The 16,270-nt window shown below is 41.8% G+C and overlaps 1 protein-coding gene across 2 annotated transcripts in view; it reads right to left on the bottom strand.

Annotated features, from left to right (window-relative positions):
* Positions 1-220: 220 nt before the first annotated feature.
* dnajc13 (DnaJ heat shock protein family (Hsp40) member C13) overlaps positions 221-16,270 on the bottom strand; it is a 45,932-nt gene continuing 29,882 nt past the window's right edge. Inside the window, exons 24-57 of one of the 2 annotated variants that reach the window (XR_012599838.1) lie at positions 16,070-16,173; positions 15,819-15,978; positions 15,620-15,682; positions 15,447-15,548; positions 15,218-15,322; positions 13,453-13,655; positions 13,283-13,367; positions 13,036-13,190; positions 12,881-12,926; positions 12,646-12,800; positions 12,344-12,545; positions 11,224-11,339; positions 10,954-11,032; positions 10,742-10,877; positions 10,473-10,657; positions 10,290-10,364; positions 10,081-10,200; positions 9,600-9,995; positions 9,397-9,510; positions 8,199-8,315; positions 7,882-8,059; positions 7,705-7,796; positions 7,522-7,621; positions 7,338-7,412; positions 7,144-7,256; positions 6,893-7,062; positions 6,746-6,788; positions 6,475-6,648; positions 6,209-6,388; positions 4,415-4,555; positions 4,165-4,308; positions 3,981-4,080; positions 3,624-3,729; positions 221-1,310 (exon numbers count right to left, since the gene is read on the bottom strand). Coding sequence is in view for 1 of the 2 variants with exons in the window: in XM_074693202.1 (XP_074549303.1) it covers positions 1,213-1,310; positions 3,981-4,080; positions 4,165-4,308; positions 4,415-4,555; positions 6,209-6,388; positions 6,475-6,648; positions 6,746-6,788; positions 6,893-7,062; positions 7,144-7,256; positions 7,338-7,412; positions 7,522-7,621; positions 7,705-7,796; positions 7,882-8,059; positions 8,199-8,315; positions 9,397-9,510; positions 9,600-9,995; positions 10,081-10,200; positions 10,290-10,364; positions 10,473-10,657; positions 10,742-10,877; positions 10,954-11,032; positions 11,224-11,339; positions 12,344-12,545; positions 12,646-12,800; positions 12,881-12,926; positions 13,036-13,190; positions 13,283-13,367; positions 13,453-13,655; positions 15,218-15,322; positions 15,447-15,548; positions 15,620-15,682; positions 15,819-15,978; positions 16,070-16,173 (4,326 nt within the window). In the remaining variant the exon portion in view is untranslated. The remainder of the gene's footprint in view (positions 1,311-3,623; positions 3,730-3,980; positions 4,081-4,164; positions 4,309-4,414; positions 4,556-6,208; positions 6,389-6,474; positions 6,649-6,745; positions 6,789-6,892; positions 7,063-7,143; positions 7,257-7,337; positions 7,413-7,521; positions 7,622-7,704; positions 7,797-7,881; positions 8,060-8,198; positions 8,316-9,396; positions 9,511-9,599; positions 9,996-10,080; positions 10,201-10,289; positions 10,365-10,472; positions 10,658-10,741; positions 10,878-10,953; positions 11,033-11,223; positions 11,340-12,343; positions 12,546-12,645; positions 12,801-12,880; positions 12,927-13,035; positions 13,191-13,282; positions 13,368-13,452; positions 13,656-15,217; positions 15,323-15,446; positions 15,549-15,619; positions 15,683-15,818; positions 15,979-16,069; positions 16,174-16,270) is intronic. The other variant, XM_074693202.1, reaches the window with a different exon arrangement.

Here is a 16,270-nt window from a genome sequence, read left to right as displayed (position 1 = left end):
TTTGGGGTTCATGAATCAGACCATAGAGCTTATTTGACATAACTTGGCCTGGTATGGAGAAAAATAACTTCAATAATTCTGCTAGGACCAATTCAGAATGAGAACTTGCAGATGAAAACATTCTTTGGCAAAAGTTGTGTAACCTGTGTGCAAACACTCAGAGCTCATTCTGGTCTCTTGGTAAGGACAAATGTACATACAAAAAAGAACAACACTGTGGGGTCCCTTTTATTCTTAAAATTTTATGTACAAGTGCGACTGATTTATTTTTTGAATGTACATTCAATATAGAAAGTTTATATATGCAATATTACATTGAACATCTCACAAATTGCACTAGTCTTTCATATAGATTCAAAATCAGAGTCAACGTCATTCGTCATGTCTTTGCAGAAGCTCAATTCCGGTGGTTATTAGTCACTTATAAATATTCTAGTGCTTTTTGCATTCTGGCAAGGCCTTAAAAAAGTGAGGCAGAAAGGGAAGCCTTTGAAGAGAGAAGAGAATGAAACATGTTATAAGAATAATAGGCTGGATGTCCAAAGAGGAGATCTGTGTCAACCAGCGAAGAAGTCAGCGTCAGTCTGAGGGATCAGTTTTCAAGTGCTCGAATGAGAAACAAGGAAGAAAATCATACACATTTATATAACCACTTTTTTCCTTTTTCATGAAAATCCATTATCCAGACTTCTTAATCATATGGTTGTGTAAAAGGTGTGTAGGTCCTGTGAACACGTGTGTGTCACTGTTCTCTCTGTTGAGGTTTTTAGGTGAGTATAGCCAATCAGGACGCGATAAAGGAGGGTAGATAATAGAGAAGACGGTTAATCTAACATAAGCCTCAGTCTTTCTCATGAGAACAAAAATCTAGAGTAAAAAATATATTCATACAAAAAGTAAACTCTTCTGTGTCATTGGAAGAAAAAAAGAAAAAGCACAGAGACAAAAACAGAATGTGGTCATCCGTTAAAACAATTTTAAAGTGTTCATGAAGACTTGAGTGCCATTTGTGAGGGGAGAGGAGAGTGATGCCGGAGGAGGTGTTGCAGAGATTTTGGTGACGGTCGACAACGGCCTTCTCTTTCTCTCTCTTTCACTCTTTCTCTCCGTCCCCTTGTCCGGGAGCTGAACAGTCCCTCTCTAGGCTGCAGCCGTTAAAGCTGCAGGGCAGACTGGGTGCCTGAGCGTGACTGTGTGTGTGTGTGTCCTTCATCAGCCTTGGTCTCCGATGTCGTTGTCCACGGGGGGTGGGACGCTGGGCATTACCGTGGTGCCAGTTCCTGCTGTAAGGTAGCCTGCTACTCCTGGACCTGCAGGGGACAGGAAGAGATATAGAGATAAGACATAAGACTCAGGGAAGTGGACACTGTGGACAACTAGAGTGAGCTACTATGATGATCTAAACTAAGAGCCTTCAGCTAGTGAATGCAGGAAGAGATGTAGAGGGATGCAGGGTCAGGTTTGGATATGATGCTCAATATTGAAATATGTCATACAGAGTGTAAAATATCAAAGGAGTGTGGTGATTTAAGCTTTTTTTTTTAAAAACTCCCTGAGCATTACATTTTTTTCCCTTCTTCCCTAATATTTCCAATAAAGCAATTTTAATGTAGCTTCATTGCCAATATTGATTCTATTTCAATATTTTTACAAACTACATAAGTATAGTTATTTAACACTGCAAAAACTGAAATCTTATGAAGTGTTTTGTCTTATTATAAGTTAAAATTGTCTTAATTTACTCAATGTAAGCCACATTCAACTGGTTAATCCAGAAAAAATGCCTGGTTTTAAGTTATTTAAAGAAAAAAATGAGGTCTGAATTTCTCGTAAAAAGTAAAAAAACTCTGCAAATGGAACAAGAAAAATTTGCTTGAAACTAGAATAATGTCTTAGTTTGAGTAACTTTTCTCTTGTTCTATTGGCAGATTTTTTTTACTTGTTATAAGCAAATCAGACCTCATTATATTTTTAAAATAACTTAAAATAAGACATAACACTTGATATGATTTCTGTTTTTTGTAGTGAACTAATGACACACTTTAAATCCAACAACTTTAAACCCCCCCCAAATTACAATATTATCACTCAAAGTATCTTTACTTCTAAATCTCCTGTGAGGAACTTTTTAAGGGTGTTGATTTCAGTGCCCCCTGCAGACAAAGCTGCTTAAATCTTTGTTGAATCAATGTTTTAAATGGGGAAGTGGTGTTATCTGTCAAAGAAACTCACCCCTCTGTGTCAAAATAGTGAATATATCACTTAGTGTGAATCTCTACCGAGATCACAGTAAAAAATAGTTGCTTTTCAAGATGCTATGAGGAGGATCTGTTTTGATTGCACTCCCTCGCCACCTTGTGGCCCGGAGTCTCCGCACACTGTCGGAAATTATTCTTAGCGAGGCGTGTGTTTGTTTTGGAATTAAATGCAGATTGGATCGAAACAAATTTTCTTTGTTCAAGACAACTTTTGACTGGATACAACGTGATGAGGTTAAGTATTTATCAGTAAAGTTACGTAGCCCTACGGTTTGAAACGTGACATCAAGCCGGCTTTAAGTTAGCGACTTTGGCAGCCTGGTGTGCTGACGTATTTGTAGGCTAACGTGACAACAAGTAAACACTGTCTGTTTGTAAGTAGTTTAGTAGCTGTTTATATGTAGCACAGCAGGCAGCCTGGTGCTCTAAGACATTTCCGAGCTAAAGGCTAGTATCACTCCTGTTTAGCTTTTTTCTACTCTTCTGTCTTTTTTCTGTCTGACAGTTGGGCTCCTGTGTCCACCATCACAACAAAATTAATCACAGAAATTGTTACTAGCAGATAAAAACAAAGATCTTTGGGTTTTATCTCTTCTCACTACTAAACTTTGTCAGCTGGTGTGGTTTTGTCATAGAGACCTAGACGTGCAGTAAATCAATCCGGTCCTGGACGACTCAAACTGGAAGCTAAGAAGCAGAACTTTAAAATAACCTGTAACAATTTCAAAGTGTGTGGATTACGATCAGGCATATATCTAGAAGGGAGACTTTTTCAAGATCAGTTTCAAACTCCTCACAGCCCTTTCAAGATGTTATGTTAGCGTGTTGTTTATCATCTCTGATTCCTGCCCTCTTTGTGGTGGGTACAAGCATCAGAAATTACATTACTCAAGTTGTCAGTCTTGTTGATTTTCACTGTCAACTTCAATCTGTTTTATAATAAAAACCCCCAATGAAAGCTTAGAGGAAACATTTGATGAGAAGACATCTCTTTCATTCTGAGGTTGATCATTTTTGTGGTTACGTAAAGACCCTATTGTTAATTTTGTGCTGACTCCAAATTGAGAAAATGTATCATTTAAAGAGTGTTTATTGTTTTCTAAACAAACTTTGTTTTTTACCCACAGAAGACTGGAAATCCCCCAGTCTGTCCCAAGTCGTGTCACATGTGTGAGTAATCACATGTGTGTGTCATCATTTTATTCCTCAAGACTCGATCGTGTGATGAAGAGTTAGTTGGTGAAAATGAAGATGGTATGACATTATTTTCAGCACAGCAGAGATGGAGAGGTGGGGATTATAGATGAGGTCACAGATGGAGGTAAAGAGGAGAGGAATGGCAGTAGGAGCCAGGTCACAGTCTACCTGCATCAGAGCAAGAGAGAGGAGGGCTGCGAGGGGCCCTGCTTAGGAGTCTAGAGCCCGCCTCGCAGTGGGCTGCTGGCGGCCAGGAGAGAAGGAGTGGAAACCCCTGAGGAGGAGACGTGAAGGACAAAGAGGAGGAGAAGGAGAGCAAGGAAGTTAAAGGACGTGGAGAGTCGAGAGGGTCGCTGGATTCAAGCACAAGTGAGGAGTCAGCCAAAGCAAAGGATTAAGAATCGATAACAGCTCAGAGACAGAGTCAGGACTCACCTTGAAACACACACAGGGGAGGTATTTAACTGCTTATGGTGTTAATAAATGTTACATGAAGCTGAGTTTGATACTGTAGAAACACTCTACCTGTCAGGTAACCAGCAGTCTGAGACTCTGAGATGAAAAGATCGTGTTTCTGGTCTTTGAAGGCACTCCACACAGAGGACCTCGCGAGAATCTCATTCACCTGCAGATCAGAAAATGTTTTCAAACATTATAAAATATTTCTCATCAGTCTTTGGGTTCAATTGATGATTTTCTGCTGTCATACCTGTTCTCCAAACTGCAGACTGCGAGTCATGGACTTCAGAGCCTTCACGATCTGAGCCTTGGTAGCTGAGGGGTTCTCTAACGTCTCCAGGCCTATTCCTTCAAGAAGCTTGAGGAGGTACGGGACCAGCTCCACTCTCAGAGCCTGACAGGTTCATCAAGGTAAGGTATTAATAATTATATAAGATCAGCAAACATTCTGTGTGTCAAATGTACAAAAATTAAAAAGAGATTTTTCTATGGAAGCTCACCTGAGCCACCAGTTCAGTTTGCTCCTTTTGGAACATGCGGTTTAGAGCTTCACACGCCAATCCAGCCATGTCTGTCCGACATTTCATGCCTGCCATGAGCGGGCCGATGGTCTCCAGAGACGCCATGGAGCGAACACAGAGCTACAGGAAGCAACATAGTGACAAGACAAAGCAGGTTAAAATGTTAAACAAAAGCTCAGATTATTAAAAGCAGACCCTCAGAAAGAAAGCCCAGAGGTTTGGTATTGTGCTTCCAGAAAATAGTGGATCTTGTCCAGATTGTTTCTGTTGAAAACAGAGTGAATCCTGTCGCTAACTTGATACATTTTTTAAGAAGCTTTTTTCCTTGTTAAAAGTTATTTTTGACTCCTCTTTGCCTTTATTACAAAGCAACAGAGAATGCATAGTGAAGGAAGAGAGGGGAGTGATGTTGGATTCAGACCTGAGGCTGCCCGACTCATGGGGCGTGGGACCTGAACTGCTGGGTCAAACTGACAGCCCTGTGCAAGGTTTTTATACTAATTTTAAAATTTTAAAGTTGTAGAAATCAGCTCTGTAAGATTGTTTCAATGGCAGGTAAAATAGTCTGTAAACCCCAAAAACCTCTGTCTCAATTGTTCACGGAGCATGCAAACAGACGGTTCACATCCTCTCTTCTGCCAGTTTGAGCCTCTGAGCTCAGGGGGGCGCTATAGAGTCCCTCCAGCAAACTAACATGAGAAACAAGAAAATCACTCAGAAAGCGCAGACCTCCACCAAGCATATTGTGATTGTCATCAACACTTAAGTCCTACTTTAATGTTATACTCCCTTTCATCAGACTGTCTGTTACAATTTGGCGTTAATTGCAGGTTTGTACAAAAATTTGTTTCCTGACAGTGTTGAAAATTATGATGACCTAGTACATATTTTTTATTCTGGATTTTAGAATCCAGAATATTGCCAGGATCTGGATCGTACTTTAACGTCTGTCAGAAATTATGGTGACCTTGTCTTGTATTGTTTTGCAAAGCAATCCAACCATTTATCATGGAGTTGTATACACTAATGGAGAAAACGGCCTTATCTCACAATGATAAAGAATCCTTTAAAGAAATCCTGGATCCAGACAGTGATCCGGATCACCTCCAAAATTTAATCACTTCTTCCTTATCACATTTTGAACATTTCCTGAAAATTTCATCAAGATCCATTTGTTACTTTTTGAGTTATGTTGTTCACAAACTCCCAAAAACACAACGTCCTTGGTGGAGGTAATCGACGATTAAGAATTGTCTTCTCTGACACTTTAAGGATCTCTGCATAAATGAACCGATGATTCTTTATTTCCATCATGTAGATTACAACTTAAGCTGTGAAAAATACAAAAAAAGTGATTATCAACTTCTTAATGTTCTCAGTTCACATGAGCATATATCACCTTACATCGAACGATAAAGGCTACAATGGGATTTCAGGAATGCGCCATAATCAAGTATGTCTGGAAACACTTTGATGTTATTCAATTTTCATTTAGACTATTTTTAGCCACAACTAAGTTTTGGGTGGTGAAATTTTGGCTGTGATCACCGCTCCTCCAGCTTTTGATGTAAGCAGTTCTTTCTTCTAACCAGTTCTTTTGTGGCTGATACACCCAGAACAGGGACCTGATTAAGAACTGGCTCCTAACTAGCACTGGAACTAGGTGGCTTGGTGGTAAAAAAGTTCTTTTTAATCTTCAGGTCAATGGGCAGCTGTTTATGTGGTCATAATGTGTGTAACTAAATGATGGAGAATGTGAATGTGGCTCTTTACCTCGTTGTCTGACAGCACATGAATGAGGCGGATGGAGCTCTTGGGCACGGCGTTGTTCTTGTGGTTCAGCGCTGCCAAGACCCGAGGCAGGTGACCCAGAGGAGGGACCTGGTCGGCCAGCTGGGTCTGTGTGCTGAACAGACAAACTGCTGCAGTGGTGACTGTCTCCAGAGCTTCACCCTGGGGAACACCAGAAGATGTTGGGTGAAATTAGAGAGGTAAACAACAGTGTTTGTATTTGTTTGTTTCTTTTTTCAGTCGCTCACGTTGGGGTTGTTCTTCTCCAGCAGCTCAGTCAGTGTCTCCAGAAGAGAAACCAGGAATTCTCGAGGTTTCCGCAGCACCCAGCCTGGCTGAGCGATGAAGATACGCAGGAAGACTCCGCCCACTTCTAGCTCACCCTGCCCTGCCCCACACGCCACTGTGAAGTCCTCTGGCATCTGAGCGCACACAATGAGAATTCAGTCACACTTAACCGCTCACAATGTGAAAAAAAATATATAAAAGAGCAACATTTTATCATTATATCATACTTACTCTCCAGTTTACATCAGGATTATCCTTCTGCTGTTTAAAGTGCCTGGAAGGGGGAGAAGAAGAGTGTGATGTTAGCTTCATATAGACCCAGATGCTCTCATGACAGCTCATGGCTAAAGAGGGTGTTGAATTGAGGTCACGTCATACTCGAGCATCATCTCTCTAACGGTCGTGGACACTTTCTCCCTTGAGCTGTCGTTCCAGATGAGCTCAGGGTTCTCGTGCGTTCCTTCAAATATGTGCACAGCTGCCTCTGCGTTGTCTCGCATGGCGTCCATGAAGACGCCGGGAAGGAAACGCATCAGAGTCAAACGCACCTGGAAGAAAAATGGTGAAATTTAGAAGAAGAATTGTGAATTTTAAACCATCTTCCTCATTTTGTCGCCATGCTCACTCACCTTTGGTCCAACCAGCTTGTCTGAGGTCATCTTGGAGAAGAGCTCCGCCGTCTGCGTGCGAACCTGAGGATGTGTGCAGTTACAGAAGAGGTCGAGCAGGTAGATCAGAGCACCTGGAGGAGAAACAGATTCAGATTAGCATCCTTTCAGCGATAAATATGGAGCAGATGTCAGAAAAAAAGGATCCCACCGACCTTTGGCCATAGCCTCTTTGACAATCTTTGTGTTAGAAGTCAGTGCATACAAGGTTTCCAGCACCATTTGTCTGCCTAAGAGGGACAAAAAACACATTTTATTAAAAAAATTAAACCCTGCTGACGTATTTAAGGCAGGAAAAAAACAAAAGAAAGGAGCTAGAGAGTTGTCTAAATGTCTTACTGGAGGGAAGTGAATGCAGTAGCAACAGGAGGTTGGACAACACCAGCGACTCGGCAATGTTGCTGACACACTCTTGGTTTGATGTCACTGTATTTACAACCTGCAGAGGAAGAAGAGAAGGATTAGGAAGCAGGAATGTGGTGGAAAGTAGAGTGATTGGACGAAAGAAGGAAGATCCTCTACCTCCAAAACCAGCTGCTGCACTCTGCCGGCTCCGTGAACTCGCAACAAAGAGAAGAGCAGTTTGAAATGGCCGATGCACTCTGACTCCGAACCTGAAATCACACAAAGAGAGCCGCTCGGTAAGCAAAAGAATAAACATCAGAAAAGCACAGAGCTGATGAGGGTTTCAGATCTCACCGGGGTTGTTCTTGATGACGTTGCGGAGAGCTTCCAAAGCCATCTCAGCGAAGCGGAGCCTCTCGGCGTGTTGCTGAGACTCCACTTTGTTACTCTGACTCATGGCGAGCAGCGTGTGCAGATACTGGGCCTGAGAGCCAACATAGTCCAACAGACTGGCTGCAAAGGCTTTGGGGTACTAAGAGCAGAGATGAAGACACACATTACAGCATCACAAAACTACAGGTTAGAGAGTTAAATCTCTTCTGTGAACCATGAAACTCAAAGGGGAAGATGCTAACAAGGAAAAATGTCTCATGGTTTGTGATGGCGCTCACCTCCAGAGGATAAGTTGGTTGTTCATTGTAAACCCGCACAAAGATCTCCCCGACGATCAACTCCTTACTGTGATCACTGAACACAAAATCTGCTCCAAAGCTTTTATCGTTTTCTCCCTTTAAAGACACCAGATAGGAACTCATCAGCAACTTTCATGATCACTCCAACACTGATTCTCTCGATAAATATTTCTGTTTAAGTTGTTAGAGGAAACAATTTCAACATTGAGTACACAAGTCACTGTTGTGAAGTTTTCACACACGTTTTAGTACATTTTTTCTGCTGTAATACTTTGGTATGACGCTTTAGCTTTACTGCTCAAAAATACGTTTAAAACCTCAGATATCAATGTCAGAGCTCATCCTGCTCAGTGTCAGTTTAATCTTAACCAAATGATGTCACTTCCTCTGCCTTAAAGGCACATACAAAATTTGATTTAACTTGATTTTGTTTATCATTTTATGCAAAAATGACAGTGTTGGCTAGAAACTTTAGGACAGTTGCAATTTACTCGTTATTTCTATAATTTATGTACAACTCCAAGTTTTTGGTCAACATCTGTGAAAGGTAAGAATCTTGAAATAATTTGACATCAATCAATATTTTTTCCATAAATTTTTACAACAATTTAGTTTTAAAACAAAAAAAATGAGTCAGTGAAAGTTCTTCTTCAGGGAGGCCCATTTGATGGTCGACCTGGGTGTTTGAGGCCCACGCCTCCAATGTGTCATTAGCCAGTTAGGGGATCCATATGCGATAATGCATTACAATGGATGACCATTTAAAATTTTCAATTTCAAAAAAGATCTTAACAGAGAAAAAAACTATCTCAGAATGATGTAATCACTAAAAAATCACACAAAATTGGCAATTTTAATAGTTTAAGGCATTTTTAGATGATTGAAGTTTTGTTCAATGAAATAACTCAACAATAGATGAAATAAAATGTCTCTGATAGAATTTCCCATAACATAATTTGCTCAAAATCGCTGAGAAGTAGCAAGTGGAAAACGTAGCAGGACCAGAAACACACAACACTGCCCTCATGTGTCTTGGAGGAGAATTGGAGAGCTATGCAGATGTATTGCTTACATCGTATAAACTAAGCAAAGGCTGAAGCTTAACATATCGTTTTCTGTTCTTCTTTAGTGGAGATTGAATAAAGTTAGAGGGGGGAAACATGCTGGTTGTTCTTACCCTCTTGATGTTCCCCTCCTGCTGAGCCTCCAAGAACTCCAGCAGCTCTGCTCGTGTCCCGTTGTTCCAGATCAAGTAAGGGTTCTCTGAGTTACTATTCAGCAGCTTTAAGACCTGAACCCGTGAAAGAGAAGGTTGAATCAGTTTTTTAATCCAAATATTTTGCGTCAGCACGTTCCTCTCTCTGCAGGTGATCAGCGTACCTCAGGAGGAGCTCCTGTCCCCAGCTTCCTCGAGATGTACGGCGTCAGCATGGCCGCTAAGCTCTTACGGATGGTTGGATTCTCTGGCGGGGTGCCTTCACACCCGTTGGTCTCTGGGGCAGGATTGTCCCCGTTCAGGGACTGCGGGGCCTGGGCGTAGCCTCCCAGACGGCTCAGGGCGATCAGGCTGAGCTTGGCGAGGCTGTTGGCGACCTCCTGTTGGTTCGTCTCCTGGCTGGCCTGCACGCCGCTCTCCTCCAGCGTGTAGTCGTAGTTGAAGAGGTAGACCAGCAGGTGCCAGAGCACACCTGCGTGGTACAGGTGAGTCTGGAGGAAGAAATCTATGGCGAAGGAGCTGACGCACTGGACGGCTAGGGAGGCAGTTTTTGGGAGACCCTGAAAGAAAGGAGAGAAATACACCGTTGTAAAAACATACTTTTAAAAGAATAAAAAAAAGCTAAAAACAAAGCAGGTGTTTCACCTTTCCGTAGAACAGGATGTGGCAAAGGTCTCTGATGATATTTGGCAGTTCGATGATCTTTTCTCTGCACTCCTCAAACTGAGCTGCCACACTGTAGCACTTACAGACGTGCCCGCACACCTGTGATCACATAAAGTGTTGAAAATGTCACGAAACTATGACGACAAACAGTAAAGTTCTGTCCGAAGGTGTTTTTGGACTGTTGGTACCTGTACAGCCATGTCCTCGGGCTTGCTGGAAGCAGTCAAAACAGCGACACAGCGAGAGAGAGCCTCCAACAACACCTGAAAAACACATGAAATTCATCAAAAATCCACTTCCTGCTCAAAAATATAGATCGCAAGCGATGGGATTCATCAAGGCAAGATGATTTTTGAGGGACTTTTTTTTACCTCGATGCCGTTTTCCCGGCGCAGCTCCTCTGCATTAAGAGCCGAGCAGTTGACGGTGTGGAAGGCGAGCTCAACGGCAGCCGGGAGGAGAGGGGAGGCCTTGGAGAAGAGCTGCTCATCATCCGTCTCCATGGTGATTGTTTTGATGAGCATGGGATAGCCAGCGTATTTGTAAGGTTCCAGTTCTGTGAAGCGACAACGAGCTGATCAGAGGAGCAGCAAGACGAAACAACAACAGAGAAAAGGAGCAAGGGGAGCGATCATCAAACCTTGTTTGTGCCGGTTGAACAGGATGCTTTGAGTTTTCAGGATGAGGATGATGTTTTCAGGGTCGGGGCCGTCAATGATTCTTGCAGACTTTGTGCAGAGGAACTCGTACGCTTTGTTGACTTTCTCAAACATGTCCTGACAGATTATGTTGAGATAAATCAGTGGGTGAATTCACAGAACGTGACATGTCAGGAGAGGTAATGATACGTACTCTGCCCTCTGGGTTCTTGTCCGGATGGTACTTCTGCGCCAGTCTGAAGTACGCCTTTCTGATTTTACTCTCCTCATGCCTGAAAACAGAACACCAACATGTCTTGAGTCGATGAGGATTTAACCAAAATGTTATGAGTTTCCACTGGGGTCAAAAAAAGATTCAAATGTTTCTAAAACTAGCAGGGATTTTCATCATAAGACTAAATATAAAATATCTGCCAGAATCAATGTCCACAATAAGTTGTAAAAAAATTCAGAGGATACTCACTGTCCTTGTCCTTTGGGGAGGTTGAGGACTTCATAAGCGTCATCCACAGACATAGAGGGAGGCTTCTTCTCCACCTCCTTCTTCCAGGCTTCTAATGTGTCTTTAAGCAGCTTCACCTGTTCAAATAAAAACATATAAGGCCACTTGTTCAAAAGTAATCCAATCGAAGTTTGGTTATCAGATTGGATTAAATTCTGAAAATGGGTTGTTCAAAAGAGAAAGGATTCTAAAAAATTGGATTAGATTACAGAATCCAATCCTAGTTGTAATCCAGATCAAACCTTCAGTTTGTGTTGTTCAGAACTTTTTAGTAGGATTTGGATTACTTTGATAAAAAAAAATAGGATTATCCTGATCCCAACAGGGAGTAGGATTTCAAAGTGGATTTCAGGAAGAAAATGTAAAACTTTAAAATTGGTCAAATAAAACAACATTTGGAGAATTTAGTGTGGATACTTTGATTTGTATTTTGCATTTGACTTCTTTAACCATTACAGTAATAAAGTAGATAAAGTTAACGTAGGCTACCAATGAAGCCTTTCAGTGTGGTAAAGTAAAACCAAAGAGAAACTGAAATAGCAGAGGCACAGAGGAACAAACCAAACCGACCAAACTGCAGCAAAAACTCCAGATCTGCCTTCAAAAAGCAGAGCTTAATCCTTCACAGATGAAATTTTGCCAAGTATTAGACATTAAGCCTCTTTTTTTAAAATTTCAGACATTTTCAAAACATCCGCTTTGTATTTTTTCGTATATTTGTTATTCATTTGTTGTGGCTCAGATGAGGGGTCATAAGAGAAATTAAAAAAGTGGATATTTATGCTATTTTTGTTTTTTCTCAGAATTAAAAAAAAAACTACAATGACCCCATGTTGGCTCTTCTACCTGTTGCTCTTTACAGAGCTGGTAGCCCACATTTTGATATGTTGTCCCATTTAGAGCACTGGTAATCTGGACTGGTAATCCATAAAACTGAGATGAATTACCTGATCCTGGATAGCAAGAAATGGGATTTCTAAACCTGGATTATTTTGATCTAGGTTAAATTCTTTGAAAACTGGCCAATAAGGATGAAATGCTTTGATAAACTTGGAAAACAAGGTGGAAAAAAAAGGCTCACAGCATCTCGGATGGGCCAGTTGGGGAAGCGGGTGGTGTCACACAGGTGTCTGAGGTAGTAGATGTTGCAGAAGAGCTCGTTGTCAAGCTGAGGGAAGCTGATCGCAGGAATGGGGCAGTACTGGTAGAGAGCGCGTGTGTTGCTCTGCAGCCTGGGGCTGAAATCAGCAACATGGGCGGCGATTTTCTCGATCATCATCCGTCTGTAACACAGAGTTCACACACACAGTGAATAAAAACATACACGTTTACTGCTTCACCTTGTATTTAATTTGGAACATGAAGTTTACACCAAGTTTCTACCTCATCTCGCTGCTCCAAATGGCCTCTGGTGTGTCAAACTCTCCCAAGAATATCTCAGAGATGCGTTCAGCCTCATAGTTCTCCAGATAACACACCATGGCCTCAGGGAGCACTGGGCCAAGAACACTCCGCTGCACGATGTCCTGACCCTTTGCCTGAGCGAGACGCACAAAAAAGATTAGATTCGACACATAAGATCAGACTCAATTTCTCAGATGACATCTCTCATCCTCACCTCCTCAGATTTGAAGGCTTGTTTCAGATGCGTGTACTTCAGGAACCTAAGGAAAACACAGTGATGTCTCAGAGAGTGACATGCAAACAGCTTATGATACTTAAAGATGGATAAAATAACGCTGATAAAATAAACGCTGTTTGTTGTGTTTTCACCTTGCGACAGGGAGCACGTTGGAGCCTGTGTACATCATGATGAAGAAGAAGACTCCGGTTAAATAGAGACGCTGCAGGTTGGGGTTGTCCTGCATCACCAGGTACAGAACATTGGCCACCTTCTCCACAAGTATGGGGTCAAAGGTCAACAGCAGCTGGGGTAGAGACAAAACAATGTGTCAGAAAAGAGCTTCATTATTCTTTTTTACACGATCCTCAAGGGAAAAGAAAAGGTTTATTCAGTCACCTGGACAATGTGAGGGAGGCAGGCGTTGTCAGTGATCATCCTCTTGATCTTCGGTAAAGGACGGATAATGGCGTTGTCTTGGTCCCTGAAGAATTCAAACAATTATACAAACATTTTTGATGGAATAACATCAGAATATTATATCAGAGGAGTTATGTTCTGCTACCCACCTGCTGGGGTAGTACGAGCACATGGTGATCAGCATGTTGAGGATTAGTGTTGCCAGGTCAGACTCGTTCATCACAGCCTGCCCGGAGGCCAGGAGGCACCATTTCAGCTGGGGGATGGCCTGCAGGGGGCGCCAACCGTCCATTCCCTGCGCCCAGCAGCGGGTCTTTGCTGTGAGGACGCCTGTGTTCCAAAACTCCTGCATCTGAAGGAGAGAAAGTTGACACAAAGACAAGAATAAGACTGATGATAGAGAAATTATGAATAACAAATTGAAAGGGGATAACAAGTTTTAGGGGGGATTTTTGCTCTAAATGATAGGGCAGCTAAAGAGGGACAGTAAGACTCCTGCTCGACAAACCCCCTTCCCTCTGATTGATCAGCCCTTTGGAAGCCTGTCAGGTGCAGACTTTAGTATTTGAGGCCCACTTCTCTAACATGTCGTGCACTAGTCAGGTGATCCTTATGTGGTCATGTCATCATTTTAGGGCTGCAACTAACGATTATTTTTAGTGTCGACTAATCTATCAATTATTTTTTCGATTAGTCGATTAATCACGATTATTTTGAGTTTCAACCTAATTTGGCCTTTAAAAGGTGCAGACCTTTATAATTCAACCTGTGTTTTGCATTTTCACTGCATTTACCCAGAGTTAGGTTCTCACCTCTGATTGGTCAGCCCTGTGTCATGTTTGTTTGTTTGTCTTTATTTCATTCATGATGACGTGAAAAAATATAAGTACTTGGCTATACAAAAAAATAAATAGGCTAAATCTCAAACTGAATGAAGCAGTTGTACGGGAAATTAAGTCGTTGTATGCAGTGTTGGACAGACCGTTTATTAGTGACTTTGGGCTCGTTTTCTAATGTTTATTTGCTCACTGGGGCTTGCTTTGCTCTCTGTGTGATCCCGTCTGACTCTCCCCCAACCCTCCATAACAACGCGTTAAGTTTCGTTTCTATACATGCGCTATTTCCACTTCGCTCACGCACACTCCGCCCCTCCTCCTCCCCGCTGAGTGTTACTGGTGCAGTGTGAGCTTGAGAGTGATAAATGTCCTCTCTTTTCAAAAGTTATGGGAATTTTTTACACTAGTTCGTGGCTCAGATCCTGAAAAACTGTTGGTAACAGAGAGTGAAGAAGACTCTAAATCACGTTATCAGACGCTAAACGCCGGGAGCTGAGGCTCCGTCAGAGCCTCCGTCAGCGCACAGCGCTCTCTGGGAGTGGAGATTTTTCCTCATCAATATTCCTCACGTATGAACTTAGTGATCTTTTCCCATAAAAGTATCCAATAACACAGCACCTCATGCTGTGAACTGAAGTTACAAATGAGTATTACCCCCTGGTATTTGATTTCACCATGTGACAACAACAAAAACAATAATACGACGCGTCGACTATTAAAATTTGCGTCGATGAATTTTTTTCGTCGACGTAGTCGATTATGTCGGCTAATCGTTGCAGCCCTAGTCATCATCTCAGCAAGTCTCATAAAATCGCGTCAAAATCTTGTGATATCTTTTAAGAATGCAGTGTTTTGAGCAGTTTTCAATCAGATTCTAGGATTTCTACAACATATGAGTATACAGCAGTTTGAAAATCTGCACGTTCAGCATCCAGCAATGTTACTCTATACCCCCTCTTTAATGCAAGAGATCTTGACAGATCTCTACTAGAAGATGCAAAATTACTCAAACAGACCATTTGTATCCCAATATACTGATATAACATTATAGAAATATGATGATAAGAATATTAAATACCTCCTCAAAGCTAAAAGGTCCTCTTCTTTCCTTGTCTGCATTACCAAAGTACCATTCTTTCTCACTCTCTCTTTTCATGTCCGGCGATGCCTCCAGCACATTGCTCTGTGAAGGAAAGGAAAGCATTTGCTTTTTATACTGATTAACTGCAGTTTTCACGCATCACATTTTATATCATGCATATTTAATCATACCATTATGATCAAAAAGTGTGATTTTTAAGCTCTACCTGTAGGGGCACTGTGGCTCGGCTGGTGTGTAAATGTGCCAAGGTGAGAAGATCCACCAGAATACGAACTCCGTTAGAGTCCATCACCTCCTTCACGTTTTTCTGCAGAAGAAAATTTGTCAGTCAGGAGAAAGGAAGAAATGAAAATGAGCAGGAAATCTGTGATAACTGACCTTGTTGAGAATGAGTTTGTTGAGGAAGAGGATGAGCCTGTCTCTCTCCAGTTTGTCTGTGCACTGAAAACAAAGAGGAGGTATTATGTTACAACACAGTTTCATACTGTTTGATACCACACGTCTCTATTCAGGTTTTCAGGATAAATTTAAGTATAAAAAATGACGCTACAGTGCAGATCTAACAGTTTTTACTCACTCGGTCCAACATCCCAACAATGTATTTAGTGTCTGTGAAGGGCCCAATCTCCTCAAAGCACTTCCCATAAACTATAGCCAGCGCCTGCAGGCACAGGCACTTCATCGTAACTTTGGGTGTCAGCAGAAAGCGGTGGTAGAGCTCATTGAAGAACTCATATCTGAAAAAAAGAAGAGGAGGAGGAGTGTGAGTCATCCTTTTTAATCAGAGCAGAGGAATATCACTCATGGGTAGTGGTGGTGTTGCCTTACGATCTCTTGATGGCACTGGATTCTTCATTTTCGTCTTCCTCAAGCAGCAGACGCAGGTAATAATCGCCGATCTTTATCTCATCTGAAAGGCACTCGTATCTCACCTGGAAATAAGAACACACAAGGAGAAATGTTTCTTTCAGTTTGTGTTAATTGGCCAGAATAAAACTTTAATTACCTATTCCAAGGAGTTTGTCTGTC

Source organism: Halichoeres trimaculatus, unplaced genomic scaffold (assembly GCF_033239565.1).
Source record: "Halichoeres trimaculatus isolate MK-OKI-2021-1 unplaced genomic scaffold, fHalTri1.1 fHalTri1_scaffold_18, whole genome shotgun sequence".
In the NCBI taxonomy this organism is placed as follows: Eukaryota; Metazoa; Chordata; class Actinopteri; order Labriformes; family Labridae; genus Halichoeres; species Halichoeres trimaculatus.
The sequence above is the reverse complement of the archived record's forward strand: the minus strand, read 5'-3'. Positions and strand labels throughout refer to the sequence as shown.